This window comes from Amphibalanus amphitrite, unplaced genomic scaffold, assembly GCF_019059575.1.
Source record: "Amphibalanus amphitrite isolate SeventyFive unplaced genomic scaffold, NRLGWU_Aamphi_draft 000321F_arrow, whole genome shotgun sequence".
Lineage (NCBI taxonomy): Eukaryota > Metazoa > Arthropoda > Thecostraca > Balanomorpha > Balanidae > Amphibalanus > Amphibalanus amphitrite.
The window spans coordinates 1-22,799 of record NW_024881816.1 but is presented as its reverse complement, the minus strand read 5'-3'; the positions used below and the strand labels follow the sequence as shown (position 1 = coordinate 22,799).

At 53.3% G+C, this 22,799-nt stretch overlaps 2 protein-coding genes across 2 annotated transcripts in view; both read left to right on the top strand.

Moving 5' to 3' along the window:
* The window catches only part of LOC122388411 (dual specificity testis-specific protein kinase 2-like), a 43,560-nt gene extending 35,991 nt beyond the window's left edge, over positions 1–7,569 (top strand). The window contains exons 5-8 of the mRNA XM_043379467.1: positions 1,853–1,938; positions 2,623–2,878; positions 4,753–4,876; positions 5,590–7,569. Of these exons, the coding sequence (XP_043235402.1) occupies positions 1,853–1,938; positions 2,623–2,878; positions 4,753–4,876; positions 5,590–6,581 (1,458 nt within the window). The 3' untranslated portion in view covers positions 6,582–7,569. The remainder of the gene's footprint in view (positions 1–1,852; positions 1,939–2,622; positions 2,879–4,752; positions 4,877–5,589) is intronic.
* A 3,654-nt stretch (positions 7,570–11,223) lies between these two features.
* On the top strand, positions 11,224–16,358 carry LOC122388409 (protein N-terminal glutamine amidohydrolase-like; the record flags this gene model as incomplete). The annotated part of the gene is made up of 4 exons (XM_043379466.1): positions 11,224–11,242; positions 11,680–11,780; positions 12,331–12,484; positions 16,166–16,358. Coding segments are annotated over exons 2-4 (430 nt in total), but the record flags the coding sequence as incomplete, so codon positions are not given.
* Between the last annotated feature and the right edge of the window lie 6,441 nt (positions 16,359–22,799).

The window sequence follows — 22,799 nt, the reverse complement described above, 5'->3', positions numbered from 1 at the left end:
TGGGTAAACTACCTATAATAGGTACCCATAGTCGGGACGTCGAGCTGCCACAGAGGGAGCTCCGGACCCGTCTGTGACGTGTACGTCCCGTTACTTCCGCCGCGTGACGTCAGAGGTCGTCGCGTCACGTTACGTCTCCGGGAGTCACGTCGTGTGGTCCGCCGACCGCGACGCTCGGGGGCGGCGGGTTGGCGGAGCGCCCGGCTGGGTACGCCGTTGGCCGGGTGCTGAGTGTGAGCTGGCGTTGGCAGCGCCGCCGCCTCCTCCGCCTCCGCGCCGGTCTCAGAACTGGAGGAGCTCCCGGAGACCGGGCGGGGGGAGGGCGCTGGTCAGCGCTGAGGCTGAGCTGAGCTGCTGACGCGGAATGCTGACTGCGCTGAGGTGGTGTGAGGCCTGAGGAGGATTACGACGGCGGAGATTGCCCCGATCAATGGAAGATGGCGGGATAAGGGATGGAAGTAATATGGAGAGAGGCGTTAGCTTTCTCACCGACAGATGGGGAGATGATTGGAGAATGCTGATATGGGTTTCACCATTCTGCGTTAGCTGGTGTCCAGAATACGACAGCTGTGGAAGAGCAAGGATGAATAACTGCAAAACACATTCCAACGTCTTGGCTATCGTCCTTTCTGTGATATGCGTCCAGTCAACGTACCATGTCGCCGTCGTCATGAGGATAATGTCCTGGGTATCGCACTTCGCGTCCTAGCCTGCGCCACTATCTATCGGCCGGCCGCGTCAGTGCACGTGCGTGGGTGTTGCCCAATGCGGCGGACAATGAGAGCGGGCGCCGGTCGCTCACCTCGCTCTGACCGTGCCACTCGAAAGGAGGAGGCTCGCGTGCGGCGCCCATTGTGTCTGATGCGGCCAATGCGGCGCTGGGCGCGTGCCGTTATTGTCGCACTGCTCCGTGACGGAGACGAGCAGCGGCGCAGCCCGCGGTGAGGATGGCCTGGCGGATGGAGAGAGGAGACATAGACGGAGACTGGGGCGGGCTAGGTGCTATGAAGGGTGTGATGGATCGGTGAACGCCGACCGACAGCCGGCGAACGAAAATGGCGCCGACGGCTGGCGCCAAAATAGCTCTCGGGCCGCTCAAAATAGCCAGCGGTATACGGATTCCGCTGATGTTAAGTAAATTTTGACACAGCTGTTATTTACGATCTCGTTGATGGTTCTGAATTTAGGTCACAATTATTTTAGGCATGCCGCCTGCATATTCGCTCCGCCTGACCGGCCGGCTCGGCCAGTATCCGGTTCGGTCCTGTTCTAATCACGAGGTGCGGCCACTTCGGTCGGATTACACGGCTGTCCAGCCATAAACGTCGCCTCCGTACACCGACCGGCGCGCCCGGTCGGAACGGAGTGCGCTGGCGCCCGCAGTTAGCCTGGATGACCGGCATTAGCACTGATCCGGCGCCGCGCCCACCGCCCGCAGCGCTGGCCGCTTATCGTCCCATCAGCCGTCAGATACTGTCCCATCAGCCGTCCCGGACTGTCCCGTTGGCCATCTCGCTGTCCCATCAGTCCTCCCACATTGTCCCACCACATGTTAATCCAGAAGTTCCCACCCAGTAACGAACCATACAGTCCCACCGGCCGACCCACTATGTCTACCTGCCATCGTCACACGGTCCCAACAGTTGTGACTGGAAGACCGTGTTCACTCTATTCAGGACGTGCGCTGTTTACAGTCCGTGAAAAGTTGGTCATTCCCACCCACTCCTCCTTTTCATTTGTCCTGAGTGCTTCTAAGTCTTACCAGTGTGTACAACTACTTTCATGTTGGTCTTTGAATGGTTGGCTAATTGTTCTTCGGCCGTGACCGGGTACCCGTCTCGCCTTGTTTCAGAACGTGCTGGTACGGCGGAACGACGACCTGACGCTGACTGCCGTGGTGGGCGACTTTGGCTTGGCCGCGCGCATCCCCGACCCACGGTAAGGGAGCCCCGCCGTCCCACAGCACAGCATAGTTAGAGCATAATCTTAATCAGACCCGCCGCCAACAGGCGTGGTTTTGAATACGGACCGAGCCATATGTAAAGTGCCGGTAGTTCACCAGCTGTGAGCAGTTTTCTGAGCGAATTACATCCAGTTCTGGTTGTGAAATGAAAATAGGGCTGAGTATAGCGGCGGCCAATTTAATTAAAACACATATGTTGCGCTCCAAATGACTCCTATCGGCGGAGTTCACGATAATCTAGCTCCTCATAAATTGTACCGGCCATGACACCTAACATATCGGGCGCATTTCATCAGCGCATATCTCACCCGTCACGCAGCGTACCATCGAGCCGGCGAACCCGGAGCCGAGTTTGGTCCGCTCTCTTCGGGCCGCCCTCCTCCCTCCCTTAGAGTATAGAGTCAGTGAAACCAGCGCCGAGTTTTGTTCGTTCCCTGACCAGCCTGTCTCGGCCCCTGCTCTCCTCTCCCTCACAGCGCCCCGAGACTGGCTTCCTTTCTGTCCAGCCGTCCTCTCCCCCCACAGTTTATCGAACCGTCTGCCTGGTATCTATGTGGTACGAGTATGGCCCTCATTCTGACTACCCTCTACTCTTTCCGCAGCGTACCGAGCCGTCTGGGCACGGCATCTAATCTCACTCCCTTCTGACCACCCCACAGCGTACCGAGCCGTCTCAGCACGGTTGGCTCGTTCTGGTGGATGGCGCCCGAGTGTATCTCCAACCTGCCGTACGACCAGCGAGCGGACGTGTTCAGCTTCGGCGTCATCCTGCTGGAGATGGTGGGACGCGTCTCGGCCGACCCGGACGTCCTGCTGCGCACACCCTCGTTCGGGGTCGACTACGTGGCGTTCGCGTCTCTGTGTCCACCCGACTGCGACCTGGAGCTGCTGCTGCTCGCCTTTACCTGCTGCCTGGTCAGTGGAGACACATGTACTCTGATGTCTGATGTGAACAGTTGTCTGTGTCTGCCTGGTCAGTGGAGGGGTATACGAGCTGTCTGTATCTGCCTGGTCAGTGGAGGGAGATGCAATGTGTCTGTGTCTGGCTAGTCACTGAAAGGTTATGTCCTGTCCAATCGGCGTGCCTCGCTGTGCCTGCAAGCATAATATTTATGCGCTGTCTGGTCAGCGGGAGAAATATGTGTGTATTCTTTCTGTCTCTGTATGTGCGCCTGCCAGCATATTCACCTGTTGTATGATCCGTAGAGGCTGGTGTGCTGTTTCGTATCTGGCGAGTCAGTGTAGGGCGATGTGCAGTATGCCAGTCTCTGTACGTTTGTCGATCGGCGTGCGAGCTGTCTGCTACGCCTGTCCGTCTGTCAACCTGTCTATGCTCATTGTGCAATCTATCTGCCTTTGTATGTTTGTAGTTGTATGTCGGTCTGTCTGTCCGCCCGCCTGTTTGTGTCTGTATGTCTCAGTGGATGACAATGTGAAGGATTTCATTATTTATTGGACGCCACAGCATCTGCACCTAATGCCCTTCGCTTCTATTTATATCCGATAAAGCTGGTGCCTAGCCTTGTCCTCATAAGCCTCAGTGAAGATAATACGGCGTGCCCTGAGCATGGCAATAATGTTCTTATGACAAATACCGCCCAGTGTCTCTATGGTGCCCACTTCAGATAAAAAAATACGGCGCAGTTTCTCTGCCTGAACACAAGGCCCACGCTCTCCCGTTCAAGTGACAGCTCGTGACCGTTGTAACTAGTCAACAGCCTTGCATCTCTCATCTCTCTTCGACAATGAAGTTTCAGATAGTCTGCTGCACTCAGCGAGTAGTTTATATCAGCCAGAGCACTATCTGGATGGCTGGATTAGTCGTCTCAGGCCCAGTGACTCACCCCTCTCGTCTCAGTGTGTTAGTCAGAGGGAGGGCTTGTTGTTGCCTTGCCAGGCGTCTTTCGGCGCCCGCTGGCGCCCCAGCCCGGCGCCCCAACCCGGCGCCCCAGCCCGGCGCCCCAGCTCGGCGCCCCCGCCCGGCGCCCCGCCCGGCGCCCCCGCCTGGCGCCTCTGCCAGCGAGCGGCTCACACTGTTTGGTCTGTGAGGAAAATAAGCGGGAATCGCGGTGATAGGAAGGCGGATCGCGGCTGTGCAGCGGGTTGATGCTGGTCCAAGGCAAACAAGCCGGCCGGGGCGGCGGCCGGGGGCCCTCCGGGAAGTAGACGTCACTGGTGTGATAGGTACAGACCAACGCGCGATAGTCAGGCGCAGGCGGGGTGTCGGCTACACGGGGGGGGGGGGAGGTGACTGACCGATCAGCGGGGTGGGGTAGGCTCGTGTTACAGAGCAATGTGGGACGGTCCCCGGGTTTTATGACATGCATCATAGCGTCATGCTAAGTCACGCATAGATAGTGATCGTGACAAAATCAGTTATGATTGGGGGGTATTGGTAATGATTTCGTGATTGGTCAGTATTATGGCGATTTTACAGTCTTATTTATGGATCCAGCAAGAAAAGTGGTCCAGTTTCCTCATTGCACTTATGATTGTTATGGATCACGTTTTATTGAATGGGTGTGCCAAGGAAGTCACGAAGGACAGCAATTAAATCCAATAATGGTTTTACTTGTAGATAACGAAGCATGTCTTTCGGTTCCTCGCCATGCCTCACCTACATTCCCTTTGTCCGTTCTGCGTGCCCCCACGATCGCCTCGTCTGGACCTGTCTCTGTACACCTGTGTAATTCCCTGACCCACTGTGACGCAGCTGTGCGGCGCGACCCCCTGTGTCCGTGTGGTGTGTCCGCCGTCTGCTGACTGTGTCTGCCCCTCTCTGTCCACAGCACGCCGCCAGCAGCCGGCCGTCCTTTGCCGAGCTGGTGCGGAGGCTGGAGGTGCTACTGGCGATACTGAGACCCCAGGCGGACGCAGCACGCCGGCCCATCCCCGCAGCCGCACCCACTACCCGTACGTTCTCAAATGGTTTCACACTGTCACCTATCGTAGAGAGGATTAGGCACTACGAGAGTTTGAGTTGGGATTTTCTGCAGTACTGTGTGCTGACATTGTTGGATCTCGGAGTCGGAGTAGTCGGTAAATGCTGAATGATCCTGCAGATCTCGGTGTCATGCTCCGCGAAGTGTTTGTTCGATGCTCAGAGCGCTCACTCACGGTTATCTAACGAGTGGGACGATACGTGAGACGACCCTGGGTCGTGTTTTTGCACTCTGATGATCACTGTGACACTCAGAAAACGCTGACCTATCGTTTCTTATACCTATCGCTCATCGATAAGCTCATTAAGGTGCTGGTTCTTTCTCCTTGTCTTTTTATGCGATTTTGAACGAGCATATCACGCATCACGGAACAACAAACGTTGGCCAATCCCCGAATGGGTAGCGTTAATTTCTGGCCAGAAATATTTACAATGATTTTCGGCATTACCTGACGGTGCAGTCTTCTTTGTTGTTGCTTTTGTAACCGCAGCTCGAAGAATATCAAGCCTCGTGTGCTATCGTGATCTTGAGCATTGAGCAACCCACTATTGCTTTATTACCCCTGAACCCACTAGCTCACCACGCCATAAGTGTCGTTTTGCACCACCCTCATGTGCCACGGGTCCATGAACCACTAGTTCCCCGTGTCCCCGCTGACGGCTGGTGGCGCTGCTGTCTCCGCAGACTGGCGCTGCTCGCGGGAGGACCGGCTGGCTCACCAGCTGCTGAGCGAGGCCTGCTCTCCGAGTGACAAGGCGCGCCTCCACCGGCGGCCGTGGCGGCGCCAGGAGACCCTGCGGCGCCGGCCGGCCACCGGTCCGCTGGCCGTCGCCCGGAAGATGGCGGCACGCGACCCCGCCTACCGGCCCGGCGACACCACCAGTCCGTTCGCCACGCTGCAGCGTTACCGGCAGAGCCGCCGCGCGCCGCCGCCCGTCTGCGCCGACATCTACAGCTCGTGTCTGGAGCTGGCGTGGCCCGGTGGCGCGGCGGCGGCCCCGGAGCCGGTCCTGGCGCCCCGCGTCGGCTGCCACAGCCTGCCGGCCAGTCCGGTGTGCGGCCGCCGGGCCGACTGCGACCGGCCGCCGCCCGCCCTCACCCTCACCGAGGCGCCGGCGCTGCGCCGACTGGCCTCCTGCGAGTCGGGCTTCTACAGCAGCGTCGGCGAGGGCGAGCGGGCGTCAGTGTCCGACCTGTCTCCGGCCTCGCTGCGGTCGGCCTGTAGCCACGACGACGCCTCGCTGGCCACGCTGGCCTCCTCCGTGTACACGGGCTCCTCGGACGACGTCAGCAGTCTGGGCTGCGACTCCGAGGGCCGCCCGGAGCGCTCCAGCGAGCGCTCCGCCACCGACTTCCGCCGCATCCTGGCCTACTTCGAGCGCAGCGGCGCCAGCGGCCGGACGCTGCGGCTGAGTTTGGGCTGCCGGCAGCGGACCGCCGATCGGCTGAGCCTGGAGCGGGCCCGGCTGCGGCTGCAGCGTGCCGAGCGCGCCCTGGTGCCCGACCGGCTGGTGGCCGACTGCCGGCGCCTCTTCGACAGCAGCGCCGAGGACCCCGCGCCGGCCGCAGGACAGAGGGCCAGGCCGCTGCCGCGCGTCCCCGTCTCCGAGGGGATCGTGCGCGACAAGCGGACGGTTTTTGAGAAGAGCACGGGCGCGCCGCGGGCGCCCGTGTGAGCCGGCCGGGGCGAGGTGGTGTGGTACTGGTGACTCCCGTTTGGTCTGTGATGGTACGAGTGAGTACAAACGGCGCCGGGAAACCGTCAGTCCGGCGGTGTGTGCTCTGCAAGTTACCAATGGTGAGCTTTTTGGTCGCCCAAGACAGGAATGTGACTTAATTAATCGTATTGTAAGTTGTGCACGATAACCCGAGCTTACTTATCGTGTGAGACTATTGTGGCCATGATAGACGTCCGTCCCTTGTTATTTATCTCCGGGTTTGGCGCTGTTCATCAGTGAGGTGTCAGTTCTTCCTGCCAGTGTCGTGCTGTTAGTGCTTGTAACCTTTGTCTGACCCACTATCAGCTAGTCTAATGTCGGCAGTAGCCTTGAGACCGGCCTCGATGGCCTCTGAAAGGCCGTCGTGGTGAAGGGGGCGACACCTATAGGAACGTTTGGCCGGCCAGCAGCGCCATCTGTTCCGAGTAGTGAGCCAGTTTCGCGTTGGCAAGGCTGTCTGTTCCGCGGTAATCGTTATTTGAACGGACAGAGTAAGTAGATGGGCTTTCATGTGACTTAGTGCTCAACGAACGCGGGGTTTGCGCCCCCCCCCTTCAGGTGCCTCGATTGACGACCTATCGGAGCGGGTGTTCGGTCCGATCGCAGGTCCGGATAATATCAGTACTTATAAGTGCTCGGTCCCCATGCCAAAGCTGCGATTAATATTGTGTGAGAGTTGTGTGAGTGATGTCCTCGAGCATAAGAGATGCTTGTTTTGATCTTCCTGACAGAATGCGAGTATGTTAACCGATTGAGTCACCCAAGAGTGTAAACGTGGCTAATATGTAGTTACCATGTTGTGATAGAAGCAAATGAACTACATGAAATAGAAGATGGGATATTATTTTTGCGTGGTCAGTTGTTGATGACTCGATTTATAAAGACTGTGTTGATGGTGGTTTTGTGTTTACTTTGAAGATGCATCGTAAATACACGTGAAAACTTCGCTATGGTTTTAAGGGATTTTAAGGACGGCTCAGCTATAGGGATGATCTGCCGCAGTTATTTAATTCGTTCTATTTCGATTGTATCTGACCGAATGCCACACATACCTGGCACTTGCCGAAGATACATGAACAAAGAAAACAAGCATTTTAAACAGATGACAACACAAAACACTACAAAATTCATTAGTGACGCTAAATTGTTTGCTTACGGAAGTGCGGTAAAGACCGGGGTGATTGTGCGAAATGGTAGTTTGGTCGTTATCCTGTTTACGATGCTTGGCGCTAAGGCACCACACAAGCGTTCTGGAAAGGACGTTACATCATACTATGGACATGAGCCAAGGTTTACAACCTCAATGCGCTATATTAATTTCACTGACCCTCTATTCCTTTGCATTAAGTATACTTGGCCTATAGAATAGTAACCAACTGTGAGACTGGCAGACGAGCGGAAGGAACCAACAAAGTGTATAAGTTTCATTTATTTACCAACAGACCACAAGCGACATAAATATAATCTGATGAATAAACGTGCAAGTAGTTAATAAACACGGGCCTGTTGCTAACGAGCATGTCCTCAAATGATAACGCTAACAGTTCGAAATCCGGGCTTATTGTATACCGTTTCTCGGTTGTTACTGAATGCATCGTCAACACCTGTAAACATGAACACCATTCTCACTTTTTCTTCGGTTGCGGTAAAGAAGTTTCCACGCTTGAGGCCACTTGAGGGGCAGTGTGGACGTTGATATCGGGCCGAGGTCAGCTCCTTCTGCCGTTCATCTCTGCGCCACCTCTCGATACCTATGCGAGTATGCGGCGTTCGCCGATGAGGGGACGGGCCCTGTCGATGCGCCGTGGTCACTGACCGCTCTCATCAGGTGGACGGACCGTCGTCGCCAGAGGCGGCGGCGGCGGCGGCGGCGCGCGAGCGGCCGGTGCGTCGACATGTTTTTATTGACGCCACGACAAAAACGCGACCGGGCACAAAACACGGCCGACGCGGCGCACAGACAAAAACGGCGCAGCTGACGGCGCGCGGCGGCGGCGGCGCAGTATGTTCATCTACTGACAGGTCAGGTCTGGTTGCAGTCGGACCGGGCCCGAGGAAAAGTAGGTCTCGGTGTGACGGACAAAAAGACACGGCCGTCAGCGGTGAGCCGCGCCGGATGACCTCGATTGCCAGCGGCCCAGTTGCAATCGGTGACTGCGTTGCACGGAGCAAACAAAAACAACAGAAAATGGTTTTGATGAGCATCGAAAGAATATGACCGATGAAATAAGTTCTGGAAATCAAGCTACTGATGCTCGAAGTTATCCAGGTAAACTATAAATAGCAACCAACGAAAATCACTGAAGCAGTGATGAATCTAATCAGAGAAGCACCTACAAGCGCACCAGATGATAATCTTTCCTAATGAGCATGCGGACGGTGATGGCCTCGCTATAAGAAAGCAATCGATGATAGAACACACGGCATCTCGTATTTATTGATGCGAGCGAGTAGGCTTCTGAAACCGAGCAAATCGAAACGGAACAAACAGAAGTAGGCATACGGAGTCGCACCACGGCTGATGACACGGTTGGCATTCGACAATAACTGAGGATATTTACTGGCAATGTCATCATTCTTCTTTCTGGAGACCTATGGCAGACGTAAGACACCGAGTAATAACCCCATCGATCTTATGGACCGTGCGAGCGAGGGAGAGGGTGCCTGAGAGGGCGAGAAAGAGAGAGTAAGAAAGAGAGACACTGAGACAGAGATGCAAGTCTAGCAGGAAGGTATGTTTTTTGTAAGGGTTGGGGGTTGGGGGGTGAAGAGGATAACTGTACCCACCTCAAGACATGGCTACCGGTCGGCCGGTCGGGTCCGCCCGCGGTCACCGGCCGGTGACCTACAGCGATCGGTCGGAGCGGTCGGAGCTGTCCCTAGCCCGGGGGCACTGACCGCGGGCCGCCAGAGGAACAGGGACGGGACGGGACGGCCGCAGACCGGCCTTGACCCGCGCGGGGTGTGTGTCGCGGCGGTGCGTTGTGAATTGTGAGTGTTCAGTGCCGTTTAATTACCTTGGATTGATGTCATTTATCTATCATGCATCATATTCATTTATGTCACAATTTCTGCATAAAGGAATCTGAAATCATCCCAGTAAATATGTAAAACAATAACAGGTACTTATATCAGTTAAATGTCGATTAAGACGTCTATTTAAACGTCTGCCTAAGTGTCTGCTGTGAAGTCTATTAAATCGTCTATTGAACCGTATATTGAACCGTCTATTGAACCTCTATTGAACAGGCTATTAAACGGACTATTGAACATGTTATTGAACCGTCTATTTGACCGTCTACTTAACGTCCATTAACTGGCTATTAAAAAAAAAACCTATAGAAACGTCAATTAATTCACCTATTGAGCCGCCTATTAACTAGGTCTATTATAAAGTTTCTTAGAACGTTTATAAGAACGTTTATGAGGACGTCCATAACAATATTTATTAGAACGTTTATTAAAACGTTTATTAAAACGTTTATTGAAACGTTTATTGAAAGTTTGAAACGTTTCTTGAAACGTTTATTGAAACGTTTATTGAAACGTTTGGTAGGACGGTTATTAGAACGTTTAATGTTTGTTAGAACGCTTATTTCGACGCCTAGGTATTTATAATGAGTGAAGTCACATCAATGAAAGCTTGATTAGCCATAATGACTATCAAAAATATTTTAACGTCCTGCTTAGGCGTTGAGCCTGTTTAGGCGCTAGTACCAAACATTTTTTAAACGTCTGTTTAAGCACTTATCAAAACATCTATTAAAGTCTATTGAAAGTTATCGAAACACTTCTATCAAAGCACGTTAGCCAAATCGATAGTCTTGTTTAACTCATTACGTCAGGTAAATGCGTAACCGTTCATTGCGCGACAATGCGTTCTTCCGTTACCTACAACCTTTTCCGTTTCACTGCTTCCCTTTTACTGTAACATTTGTTTTGCCGTCCGGGGAGTTTTAATAAGTTGAATCCCCAGACACTGCTTAGGTAGTGACTAGCAAATAACAGATTATCGGTTTCACCAAGAGTTTATCCGAACAATGTGATTATCTCTTATGCGATACCACCGGCCTACTGTCATGCACGGTTGGCGGTTCACCTCGCTTGCTACAGGGAACGGCAGTCGTTCCAGCCCTCGTCCCAGAGGGGACCACACCGCGCCCTACCCTCGTTCTGTCCGCTGTTCTGTCACTTCCTGTCCGTGTCCCAGCCCGCCGGTCTCCGCGCTCCATCCCGCTGCTCCCATGTCTCATCCCGTTGGCCCGTCATTCCAGTCCGCCGTCCCAATATTCGCCGTTCCCCGTCCCAGCCTCCGGGCCGGCCTCCCGTTCCAGCTGCTTGGTGGCTTGCTGAAGACAACAAAACCACATTCGGCGGCCACCGAGACAGGTCATTCCTTGATAGGATTAGTTGAAGGATCGCTGTCTCGGTATAAGTTTAGTTGGGTTGGCCCGCTATCCCAACCGTTTGGTGTGGGAAAGGCATTTTAGCGAACTACGGAAAAAATACCTTCAAGAAATAACTTCATATGGCAGCACTCTCATTGATTGTGCTGCCACCTGTATGTTGTCTTCCGGGCTCATTTACAACACGAACAGCGGTGGTGGAGGTTGTGTTGGGTTCGTGCTTGATTTTGAGGAATTGTGCGGGTTCTGTGCCTGTGTTTGGTGTGTCTCATAGTCAGGATAGTCAGTTACCTAATTCGAGGAGTGAACTATCAGAGGTAACGTATTCAAGAGTGAGAAACGCAATTTGGAATAGAGGAATGTTTGAATGGGTCAGGTTCAGTTTTAGTTTCTGGAATTCAAAAATTCCCTGAGTATCTTTTTTCTGTTGATCAATGTAAGGACTTTCGTACCGAGCATCATTTGAAAAAATGTCTTCAATTCTTAACCCTTAAGCTGACTCACAATTTGAGTTGAGAGAGACCACAGTTTGAGTTCTATTTACATTTGGTTTTTTCATGTTTTTAAATTAAATGTTTTCTTGAATTTTTGTGTGTTTCAGGAAGATGGTAACTCTAGTTAACTAATGCACATTGTTTTATGATTTTCAGACATCTCAACTTCAAGCAATGGCAATGGAGAGTCCGGAGCGCCAGAAGATCAAAGCCATTCTTCCTCCTGCAAAGGAATGCACACACACCTTACACTATTGGTAAGATTGCAATTAGGCACCCATGTCCTTCCTCATTTCAATGTCAGTTATTGGATGAGCATTTTATTTTGAAGCTAAATGTAAGTCATACTTAACGTTAGCTTCAAGCTTGGTGACCGTGCCATTAGGTATATGACAGAACCTTCAAGCTTGTGACTATTCTGGACGCTTGCAAAAATGTATAATACCAATTTGGTTTGACTATTCTGGATGCTTGCAAAAATGTATAATACCAATTTGGTTTGAGTATCAGCCATACTGTATTTGTATTTCCAGATTGAAACTCTGGGCATGTTTTTACTCCCCCAAATGAATGATTGTCAGCCTTGTCTCTGGGCCTCTGGGATATCTACTGTAAGGGTTCATCTTATGCATATTTAATCATGGTGGTGTTTTGTAATTTCATACTTGTAATCAAATGTGCCATGGGCAGACCATGGTGTCCGATGTGTATGAACTACGACACAATTAGATTTAACACGCTGCACACCGTCGGTAACAGACACACACAGCGACCTCTGACCCCCACCCTTCCCTGTTTCCCGCACAGTGAGGAGAACGTATGGCTGCTGTGCCAACACGTGCAGGACAAGTACCCGCAGGAGCTGCCCTACTGCTACGCGGTGTTCATCTCCAACCAGAACCAGACGGTGCCGCTGTGGAGGCAGCGCGCCGGACGCACAGAGGACCGCGTCGTCATCTGGGTAGGTCACAACAATAACATCACGGGACGGGTCGCCACGGGTCGTCATCATGGGAGGTCACGAGACTACACAGACGGCATCACGGGTCGCCACCTGGGTAGGTCGCCGCCGGCACCGACAGCACCGCGGGTCGGGTCACCTTTTGTCGTAATCGAGGGGGGTTTTGGTGATTTTTTGGAACATGCCGAACACCGTATGCATACCACTGTTCGCCTCCTTGTTTAGGCCACGGCAATACACATTCCTAATAGGTATCTGGGACAGTTATCTGTGTAGGTGTTTGTGGCCACCGAACACCACAGTTAGGGTCGTGGCCGTTTGCGTAGGTCATGGCCGTTCGTCCTGACGATCCATTATGCAAACGGAGGAGGAAAGCGGAGAGGAATGAGGATTTGTGAATAGAAAACGGTCCTCATTGATTTACAAATTCGCGGATGTCTGGTATCTTGGTGGGATGCTATTTATGTTGATTTCCCAGAACCGCTGAGAACAGACTCATCAAGCTCTTGTTCTCGGTTCTTTAGGGTCTAGTAGGGCCGGTGGTTATCGCTTATACACTACCACGGTTGACAGTGTCTGAGTGTCACCGAATGGTGTCCGTTTTATTCAAAATTCGGTCATGGACTTTGCCTTCGTTCTGAGCCAGCATAAAAAATTCGCAGAGAATTGAGAAGATTTTGCTCATTTTCCATCCTTGTTCCTATCGTCCCGGTTTTGTGATCAGTGAGACCCTCTCTAATCATCGCCAGGTAATATTTTCGGCCAAGTCTTGGCACATTTTCTTTGTTTTGCTACTTTGTAGTATTTCTCATACGAAATGCTCCAAGTCCGAACTCCGAAGTATTTCTTGTTTGTACCTGCTGGTGCTGAGTGCTTTTCATTGTGAATTTCGTTATTTTTATTGCTCATTGCTTTCCATTGCGAGCCATTGACTTCCGTATAGGAAGCGTTTCATTCGCCGTATCACTTTATTTACGGTAGTTGTGCGAACCTTCCGTACTTTCTCGAACCGCCTGGGACCCATTGCCGGTGTTTACCTCCATTGCACTCCACTCCGGTGCCCCGCGGTGTCCGGTCGCTGGCGCGGGGTCAGCTGCGGCGGCGGTGCGTCGTTCGTCCGTCGGCGGGTCGATGGCTCGGTGCGCGGCACTGGCCCACCTCCCCGCCGCCGCCGCCGCCGCCGTTGGCGAGTGGAGGGAGCGGAGTGACCTCCGGCTGTGGCGGTTCCCGGAAGCGGCCACCGCGGGTCACCGGCTACCTGTCGGCCACTGCGGCTCCGCGGCGTGGCGTGGCGTCGCCAGCTGGCAGTGCCGCGGTGCTGATGAGCGGGGAGGGGGCAATCAGGCTGCCTGTTTGCCGCCGTCTGCGGCCGGACGGCCGATCGGCCATGGCCGGCGCTGGGGCGGGCCGGACGGCGGCGGAGGGTGTTGACCGAGAGAGGCGGAGGTGCGGCCGCGCCTGTATCGACCAGTGTCATCCATGACATTGTTGACAGAGGCCTGATAGGGGCGCGGGTGGCGGGCGCTCGCGGCGACCAGCGCTGCCTGCCCATTGCTGTAAGTGCCAGCTGTCAACGTAATCGGCTGTGGACATAATGGCTCACCCGAGGATGGCTTTATGGCTCAACTTCGCTGCCAAACACGCTTAATGCGAGCTCAACGATTAAAAAACTTTCGGCTCTATAAACTAGGGATTTGTGTCGTCCGCTGAAATAAGTGCAACAAGACGCCTACGAACCACTTCCAGTAATTTGTAGCGACAGTGATTGGTGAATGAGCTTTTAGCGATCGATTACTCATGGAATATCTTTAAGGAAAATCTGAGTTCCATTGAAGGTCGCCATTTTTGGTTGAATATTGTCGCAGGTACAGGAAGAGCTTTGAACTTTCTGACATCAGTCTCTCTGTGCTCTACGACCATTACCCCGAACTCCTCGACTGACCGACTTTCCTATTCCGAGTCAATCTGCGAACTGTTCGGTCTCCTGAGATAATTTCCGCCTTCCGCGTCCCAGACGGTCTGGAGTACTCTGTGGAGTGCGCCCACTGAAACCGGCGGAGGACGGTGCGAATACCTTCCCGATGCCGCGCTGTGGTGGCGTGAATAACAGCCGCCGGTCCATTTTCTAGACGTTTTCAAAAGATTGATTGTTGAACGCTCCTTCTCCCATCTATACTTCAGTGCGCCGTCCGCCTCACTGACGGTTTGAAAGGTATGGGCGAACTGAGTGATAAATTACGTCTTAGTGTAGGTACAGCTTTGAGTTCGGAGTTATGGGGTAATGCCAGACATACAACCAAGGAAGCCTGTAGTATCGACGTAGGCACGTAAAGTGGAGTGACTCGTCCAGTTTGATTCAGATCAGCGTTTGGGTGTGTGTTCGAGGGGGGGGGGGCATGCTAAGTCAGAGAGCTTCTTTGAGGAGGGACGAGTGCAGCGGACACGCAGAGCCAGTTTGACTGCATGTCAGGCCAGTCATGGGCGGACGCTGGTCGGGGTCAAGGACGGGTCAAGCTGGCTGGCTCCATTTCGCTCATCCATGTCGAGTAAAGGGCGAAGTAATATAGCATGAATTTTTGGCCGGGTTTGGGTTGGGCCATGGGTTGGGCTAGTGGGAGTCTCAGTCCCAGTCCCTGGTCAGTTCTGGAGCGGGTAGGTGCGGTGCGGTGTCGGTGGCCGCGCCGGTATCCTCCAGCCGTCTGTTCGCTGTCCCAGTGACCGAGCGGCCGACGCGCCATGGCCGATGCAGCTCCCGTTTACGGCCGTGCACCGCCGTTCCCGCAGCGCCGTTTACGACGTTGCACCGTCGTTCGCACACAGCCTGTTTATGTGTCTGTGCAAACGGCCCCCGTCGGCGCCGGCCGCGGCGAGTTGCAGCGAATAAATCAGCCCGGCCGGGCCGGCGGGACGCGCGCGGCCGGCCGGACACTGTGCCCCCGGGGAGGGCGGGGCCGGGGGAGGTACGGCACTCGACGGTAAACGGCCGACGACGCCTCCTGCCGCTGTGGATTGTCCAAGACGTGTTTGTACTGGGACGGTCGACAGAGGCGGCTGTTAGAGCAAATTTCGATGTTTTTGACCTGCGAATCGATAGGTAAAGATATGACTGACAGGGGGAACAGGGCTAAGCAGCATGAGCTGGCTCAGAGCCCTATACTGTAAATAAAAGCAGGAGCTAGAGGCATCAGAGAATGCATTTTTGGGTGGAATGTAGAATTCATAAGTGTAACCGATATTGCTCGTCACATGTTGGGTAGGTGTGGTGCTGTAGGCCGCAGGCACGCGGTCGCATCGTGATGGGACAAAGTTCACGAACAGACACGTCCTGGGCCGCCCCCCAGCGCCGGGGCGGGGTAGCGACGTCACAAGTTGGCGCGCGAATCGGTCTGCGCCGGGAACTCCCGTGCCGGCCGGCGACACACGTGGTTACCACATAGGTACTGGCGTGCAGAAACTACCGACTTTGTTTACACTCTCTTATTTACACTTCCTATACATTTGCCTTCACCCCTACACATCTTTGCATCGCACAACACTCAGTCGTGTGATTTTTGGACACATACTTGTTGTGTCTTCACTGCGCTGTGGGATTTACCGTGACCTGCCTCTCATAACAGGACTACCACGTGATCGTCGTCTGACTGTCTTATGGAACTGACCGCGGTCTATATGTCGTTACAGGACTACCACGTGATCTTCATGTACCAGCCGGACTCTCGGTGTCTGGTGTACGACATGGACTCTGAACTGCCGTTCCCCACCTACTTCCACAAATACGTCACGGAGACTTTCCGCACCGACCAGATCCTACATCCGGAACACCACAGGTGGGTCACCGACCGGCGCGGTGGATCACTGCTGGTGACCAGGGGAGGTCAGGTCACAGGTCACAGATCGGAGGTCACGGGCACGACTGGTCACGGGCACGACGATGGGTTGTGGGGGCAGGTCACGGATCATAGATCGGAGGTCACGGTTACGACAGGTAGCCGGCGGTGAGATGGCCGAGGTCAGGTCAAGGGTCCTCAGGTCACTTATATTTCACAACGAAGGCTATTTGTGGAAGAGACCACAATATCAAGCTGCCATATAGTTTCATTACCCGCGACCTGAGGCTGAAGGTCGTGGATGCTACAGGTTAGCGGTAGTGATGGGTCAAATACACGTAATGGTGTTTGCTATTGGTCAGGTCATTGGTTTGGATCACTGAGATCATGTTTCTGGGGTGTTACCACCCACCACTGATTAGGTCGTCAGGAACCCCTCCGATAGGCGGTATTACCAGAGCAATTGGAAGTCAAACAACAGCTATGTTTGGATAAGTATTGCAGGTGACGGCTGTGCTGTGGAATGAGAGGCGTAGATGATGAAGGCAAGCCAGGATGTAATATATGTGGGGTTCAACCATTGATTTTTGTTAAATCCGGACTCTTCTTCACAAAGCGCTCGTGAGTTTTGTGCTGTTTGTCAGGGGCTTCGTGTTCCACGTCATTTGCTTTCCGATTTCCTTTGTTCCACTTTCTGGCTAAATGAGCGGCTTTTCAAGGAACCTCTGTCGTGCCGTACCGTCGTGTTCCAAAGGCCCTGTCTATATTCCGGCGGCCGCACGTTTTTATGCTGCAGTTAAGATAAACGGCATAGATAGCTGCCGTCATTAGCCGGACGGCGATAGAGTCGCTGGTGATGCACTTTGCATGAAGTGGACCGTAGTATGCAAACAGGGCAGCATTAACCCGATAGCTTGATCCAGCCAGCAGGCCAGGCAGCGGGGCTCTGCACTATGTTCGGACACACGTCTGCCACAACCTACTTAACTTACGAGTATACCTACTGCCGCGCTTCTGGTCGACTCATCCGCAGGAGGGGTTGCGTAAAACAGTATATTTTTAGCGAGAACATCTCTCTTCAGTCACAGATGGGTATGCACGGATGTATGTATAATGCAAACGCTCAGAGTGACGTGCTTTCTGGATCCTTGCGAATTATGATCTAGCCTTGTCTACATGCAGACTGCAGAGTATTCCAGCTTCCAGATTCAAAGGAGCTTTATGCATGCTGACCTAGTACGACTCGTAAAACAAAGACCAGATTGGAATCGGCAGTGGTTGCCAGCCGCGGGTTTTCGATAGACCATGGGTCGTAGCGGTACTGAGAATCCGACAGATTTCGTCGATTTAGTAATATCCTCAGCTGGGCTGTCAAGCTTCGTAGCGCTCGGAAGCTCTGGTGATTTTATGCATTGTTTGGGACGTCTATTGGGGCGTTCGGAGGCTTTTCTGAAGAATCCGCCACAGTGCCGGCGCTGGCCGACCGCCCAGCGGCCTGCAAATCGCTCTGCCAGTGTGACTGCAGTGCAGATACATCGCACAGTGGGCAGCCTGCAAGAGAACTGGGCTACTGGACGTGGATGAAATGGGTCAGGATACGGCTGTGAATAGTTTGCAGAATACAGAAAACGTTGCGATTCTCGCACGGTTCTATAATCAAAGCGTTCTTAGCGATTTGCCATCTTGATGCTATTCGCTGACAACTGTAATGTCTTTTTCGGTTCTCCGCTTCTTCGGCCCTATTTTTGCCTTTCGAACCACTCCTCCCGTAGGTGGGCTACCTATTAATTAGCTGGTTTCCGTGCCCGCTGACCGGTTGGCTTCCATTTGCCGCTCGGACGGTGGCCGGCCTCGGGGGGCCGCGCTGCCGCAGGTGAGCTGCTGCGGCCGACCGGCCACCGACTACCGGGTGGCTGGGACAGCCGCCGAGCGCCACTGACGTATTGCGGCCGCCGACCCGATGTTGTTTTGCCTGCAGCAGTGCCCCCCCCCCCTCCTCCGTGCCCCCTCGGCGGATGGTGCCCCGCGGAGAGTGCCGCCGGCAGAGGCCCTGTGATGACTTCCTCACTGCAGCGTATGGTGCCTCAGGAAACGACAACAAACCGACTGCCGAGCTTGTTATTTGGAGAGAATAGACACACGGATTTCCGGCACGGTATAATTCAAGCCGTTCAAGCTGAAGCTCAAAACATCGCCGTTGGTCGGTATTTACTGCCGAGTTGGTTGTTTTGTTCATGTGTGTCCTGCGACGTTGGCTGTTTCCCGTGTCTAACGACCGCTGCGCCATGGCCGCGCCCCCCCCCCCCGTCCCCCTCCCGGCGCCCCCTCCTGAGGTCATTAGCAGTGCGGCGTGGCGAGTGGGGCCGGCGCCTTCAGGGACGGCTGGGTCGACATGACCGGCTGCAGGACCGCAGGCTACCGCCTACCGGTTCCGCTGCGGTGGGCGCAGGCGATCGCCATTCGCTGGTTTTATTATCGATTCCTTATTCTGAAATATATTACCAAACTTATCTTCACTGTAGCGCTATTTTATCGGCCATTTACTAATCTCACTTCCAGTGCTGAGATGAATACGCGATATCGTCTTTAATGTGGAGGAAAAATATCGTCTTTAATGTGGAGGAAATTTATTTAGGTTTGAGCCTGGAGGCGTGTAGGTATGGATTGGATATGCTGTATTCATATATACTTATTACCTACCGCATACTGACGTCTTTGATTATGCATGAATCACTTCGTACAACTGTCGCCTGCCCATTCCTTTGACAACGGTCCTAAATGCGTGTACTCCGCACCAGCACCCCAGAACAATCCACTGGGACTGGGACACTGACTGAACCAGAGCTGCGGAGTCGATGGATATTAGGGTGACTCCGAGACTCCGACTCCGACTCCGGCTTCCATAGGTGGAGAATTGTGACCAGCTGGGGGTGCTCGGGCGCAGCAAATCCGCCGCCGCCTAGCGGTGACCTTGACCCGCGCCGCCCGGCCGCGGCTCCAAAGCCAAGCCGGCGTGGCCGGCGTGGAATTGGGAGAGCTCGAGCACCCCCAGTCCAGCACAATTCTCCACCCGTGCCGGCTTCAAAAATTGACTCCGACTCAGACTCTAACTCCGACTCCGACTCCGGACGGTTCTATTGATACCCTTATCATGATATTGAAGTTCATAATGGAGATGTTTTTCTTGCCTGAAACGATTCCTTGTGCGTTCCAAAGGCGTTGCGTTGCGTTGCAAATATGCATTAAAAATAACATGCAGATTTAAAAAGCAGGTTCTGGGACATTCACCCTCTTCTGCTTCTTTCTCTGAAAACGTTCCTCAAACAGAATTTTTTTTCGACAAAATTCAATTTCGAGTGCAGTATCGTCAAGTAAACAGATGCAGTGCATGACGTTGAGCCATGCAGCGTTAACTGCGACTCCGGAATCGGAGTCAGTAAGATTTTGGCCGGGCAGAACTGTCGACCCCGACCGACTCCGACTCCGACTCCGACTCAGACTCCGCAGCCCTGGACTGAATAGCTGTTCGCTTGTTTCCTGGTCACCTGACTGCGCGGTCCGCTCGCATTCACACGGGTCTCGGCGACCAACAAACAGCCAGCGGCTATTTCTTGCCGGCGGCGGCCAGGCAGTGGGCCATTCAATGAGCCATTAGTAGTAGTCATACGCCACGCGTGCTGATGATCATCTTAATAATCCACAAACATTGAGTGAGGGAAACGGTACTGTCGCCCTCGGCGTGCAAACTCGGTTAGTGATGCATAGCTGGTCTTGTCGCATGACCTAGTGGGCGCTGTATCTTCTGTTGTTTCTTGAAATCCTATGTTATGATAGACGATTTACGTGTAACTGGAATTCGCGTTGCAAGGATTGTGGCGCCATTCACTGGCCAAATATTTAGACAGCAATGCTTGTTGGTATTTTGTTAGTGTAGGTAGTGGTCGAGATTCCTAGAAAGCTGGATGACATCCACTCTCGACAGTTTTTTTTTCGTTCTATTTTTCTTACATTTTAGGCAGAAGTACCTAAGATATTTGTCACGGTAGCGATCAGTGTATCAGTGTATAATTCACCGATTAAGTTATAGGCTCGTGCCAAAGAGCGATCTGGCGCATGATACCGCTACCATTGAATTCGCACTTCACAGTCCGTGTACTTGCGTCCTATATATAATGTTTATGTATATATGTAGTTAATATGTATGTTACAGGGAGTTTGAGAAATCTGTGAGTTTGCAAACTCCCTAGGGAGTTTGCAAACTCCCTGACCCATCAGTGAGTTTGCAAATTTACTAGGGAGTTTGCAAACTCACTGACCCGTCAGGGAGTTTGAGAAATTCCAGAGCGATTGGGACGAAAAAACAAGTGTGCAGCATGTGGTGTCATACGTGCCGTCCGTGAGGTTAAAACAAAGGTTGCTAGTTGTAAGGCCTATTTAACAGTCACACGCTAACAAAAAGCCTGCAGATCATATGCACTTCATAAATACCTGCTTAACATTTTAAACTGTTCAGTGATCTAGCCCAAACATGTACCGCCGCTTCATTTAGTCATACTTAGTTCACGTCCCAATTATAGATCCGTTCCACACAAGTATCCACACGTATGCCTTATATGCTTTAGCATAAATGACCAACTGAGCTGTTTCTACTTTGATATATTGAGCCTGACTCTTGAATAGCCACACTTTTGTGGAACGGATACAATTGGGCCGTGAACTAAATAAATGTATGACTAAATAAAGCGGCGCTGCATGTTTGGGCTAGATCACTGAACAATTTAAAATCAAAAGTATGGTGTGCATATGATCTGTAGGCTTTTTGTCAGCGTGCGACTGTTAAATAGGCCATACAACTAGCCGCCTTTGTTTTAACATCACGAACGGCACGTGTGCCACCCACATTCTGCACACTTGTTTTTATTTGTCCCAATCGCTCTAGAATTTCTCAAACTCCCTGACCGGTCAGTGAGTTTGCAAACTCCCTAGTGAATTTGCAAACTCACTGATGGGTCAGGGAGTTTGCAAACTCCCTAGGGAGTTTGCAAACTCACAGATTTCTCAAACTCCCTGTAACATATGAATGCATGCATGAGATGTGATTGTGGGGACAGTAGGTACTGCGCGCGCTCTAAGAGGAAAATCTCTCCGTGCCGTGCAGTGAGCGTGGTGTTTGCACGCCCAGTGTTTTGCACGTGCGCTTTGTCTGCGGTCGGCGTGTGCGCCCCGCACGTGTGCGCTGTCGGGTCCCCATGTGCTGTCCGTGTGCTCTGTGCGGTCCCTGTGTGCTGTCCGTGTGTGCGGTGGCTGTCGTGTGCTGTCGGTAGTGTGCGCCCCGCACGTGTACGCCGTCGGGTCGATGGGACGGACGGCCGCCGTGGGCGCCGTTTATGTCGACTCGGAATAATTACAAGTAGCCATACCACCACGCGATGCTGCCTGTGGCCGCCGCGGCGGGGCTGTGGCAGCGGGGGGGGGGGGGGGGGCGTGACGGGGCTGCGGGTGGGGGCAGGGCTGGGTACCGTCAGGGGCTGCGAGTCCGGCGGGGTCCTGGATGTCGATAGGGAGAGGGCTGTTGTAGGCGTCAGCCTTGATCTCTAACCTTGCCGCAGGCGTGGGCTGGCGCTGAAGGCCATGGGTCGCATGAGCTTAGAGAATACCGATGACTTCCTCAGTAGCTCTGTCGGGATAACGTTGTATCTTTCACCTGGCAGACGGGAGAGCTGGTAGGAAGCTCTTGGCGTCCCTGCTGAATCCTGGCAGAGACTGATAGTGGCAGTGGTCGCATAGCAATAGCATGCTACGGACAAAAGGCTTTCAGCTGGGTGATCAATGATCAATAATCACGTTCAACGTTGGAGGATTTTACTATGGCAGAGATGACTGTTCCTCAATGTGAATATTAAGAACTATCGCAAGGCAAAAAAAAAAATGAAAGGCCCTCTGAGACGCCAATGGATTTGTACGCTTAGTGCGTAGTTAAACTGCGCTATTTGCTGCAGCTGTATTATTGATCCTAGCTGATTTTCCCCACCATTAGCTGCTTCTCTGGTCTACCGCCGTGCACGAACGTTGTTATCCATTTAGCTGAGGTACTTAGCCAAAACTGCCACATTTTCGCCCTGGCTACCGTAAATTCAGCCATTAGCTCCAGAGTGACCGTGTATTTGGTCCAGCGGTAAGTGAGTGTCCGGCACCCCGCTGGTCGTCGCTGGGCCGAGCGCGGCGGTGGCGTCATCGGACACAGGCTGGCGTCATCGCCTGCCGCTGCCGCCGGCGAATGACGCCCCGTCACGGCCTTCACTTGACAGGCATACTCGCTGCAAAGTCGCGTGGATTTGTGGCGTGGTAAGACAGCTTACTTACCGTTCCGTAAAGCTGTGGTCGTCACTGACCGCGCCATTTAGTGATTTGACCGGCGGCGACGTGGCAGGGGAGCGGGGACGCGGGGGCGAGGTGCAGGTCTCTTGTCCGGCTTCAGTAGCTTATGT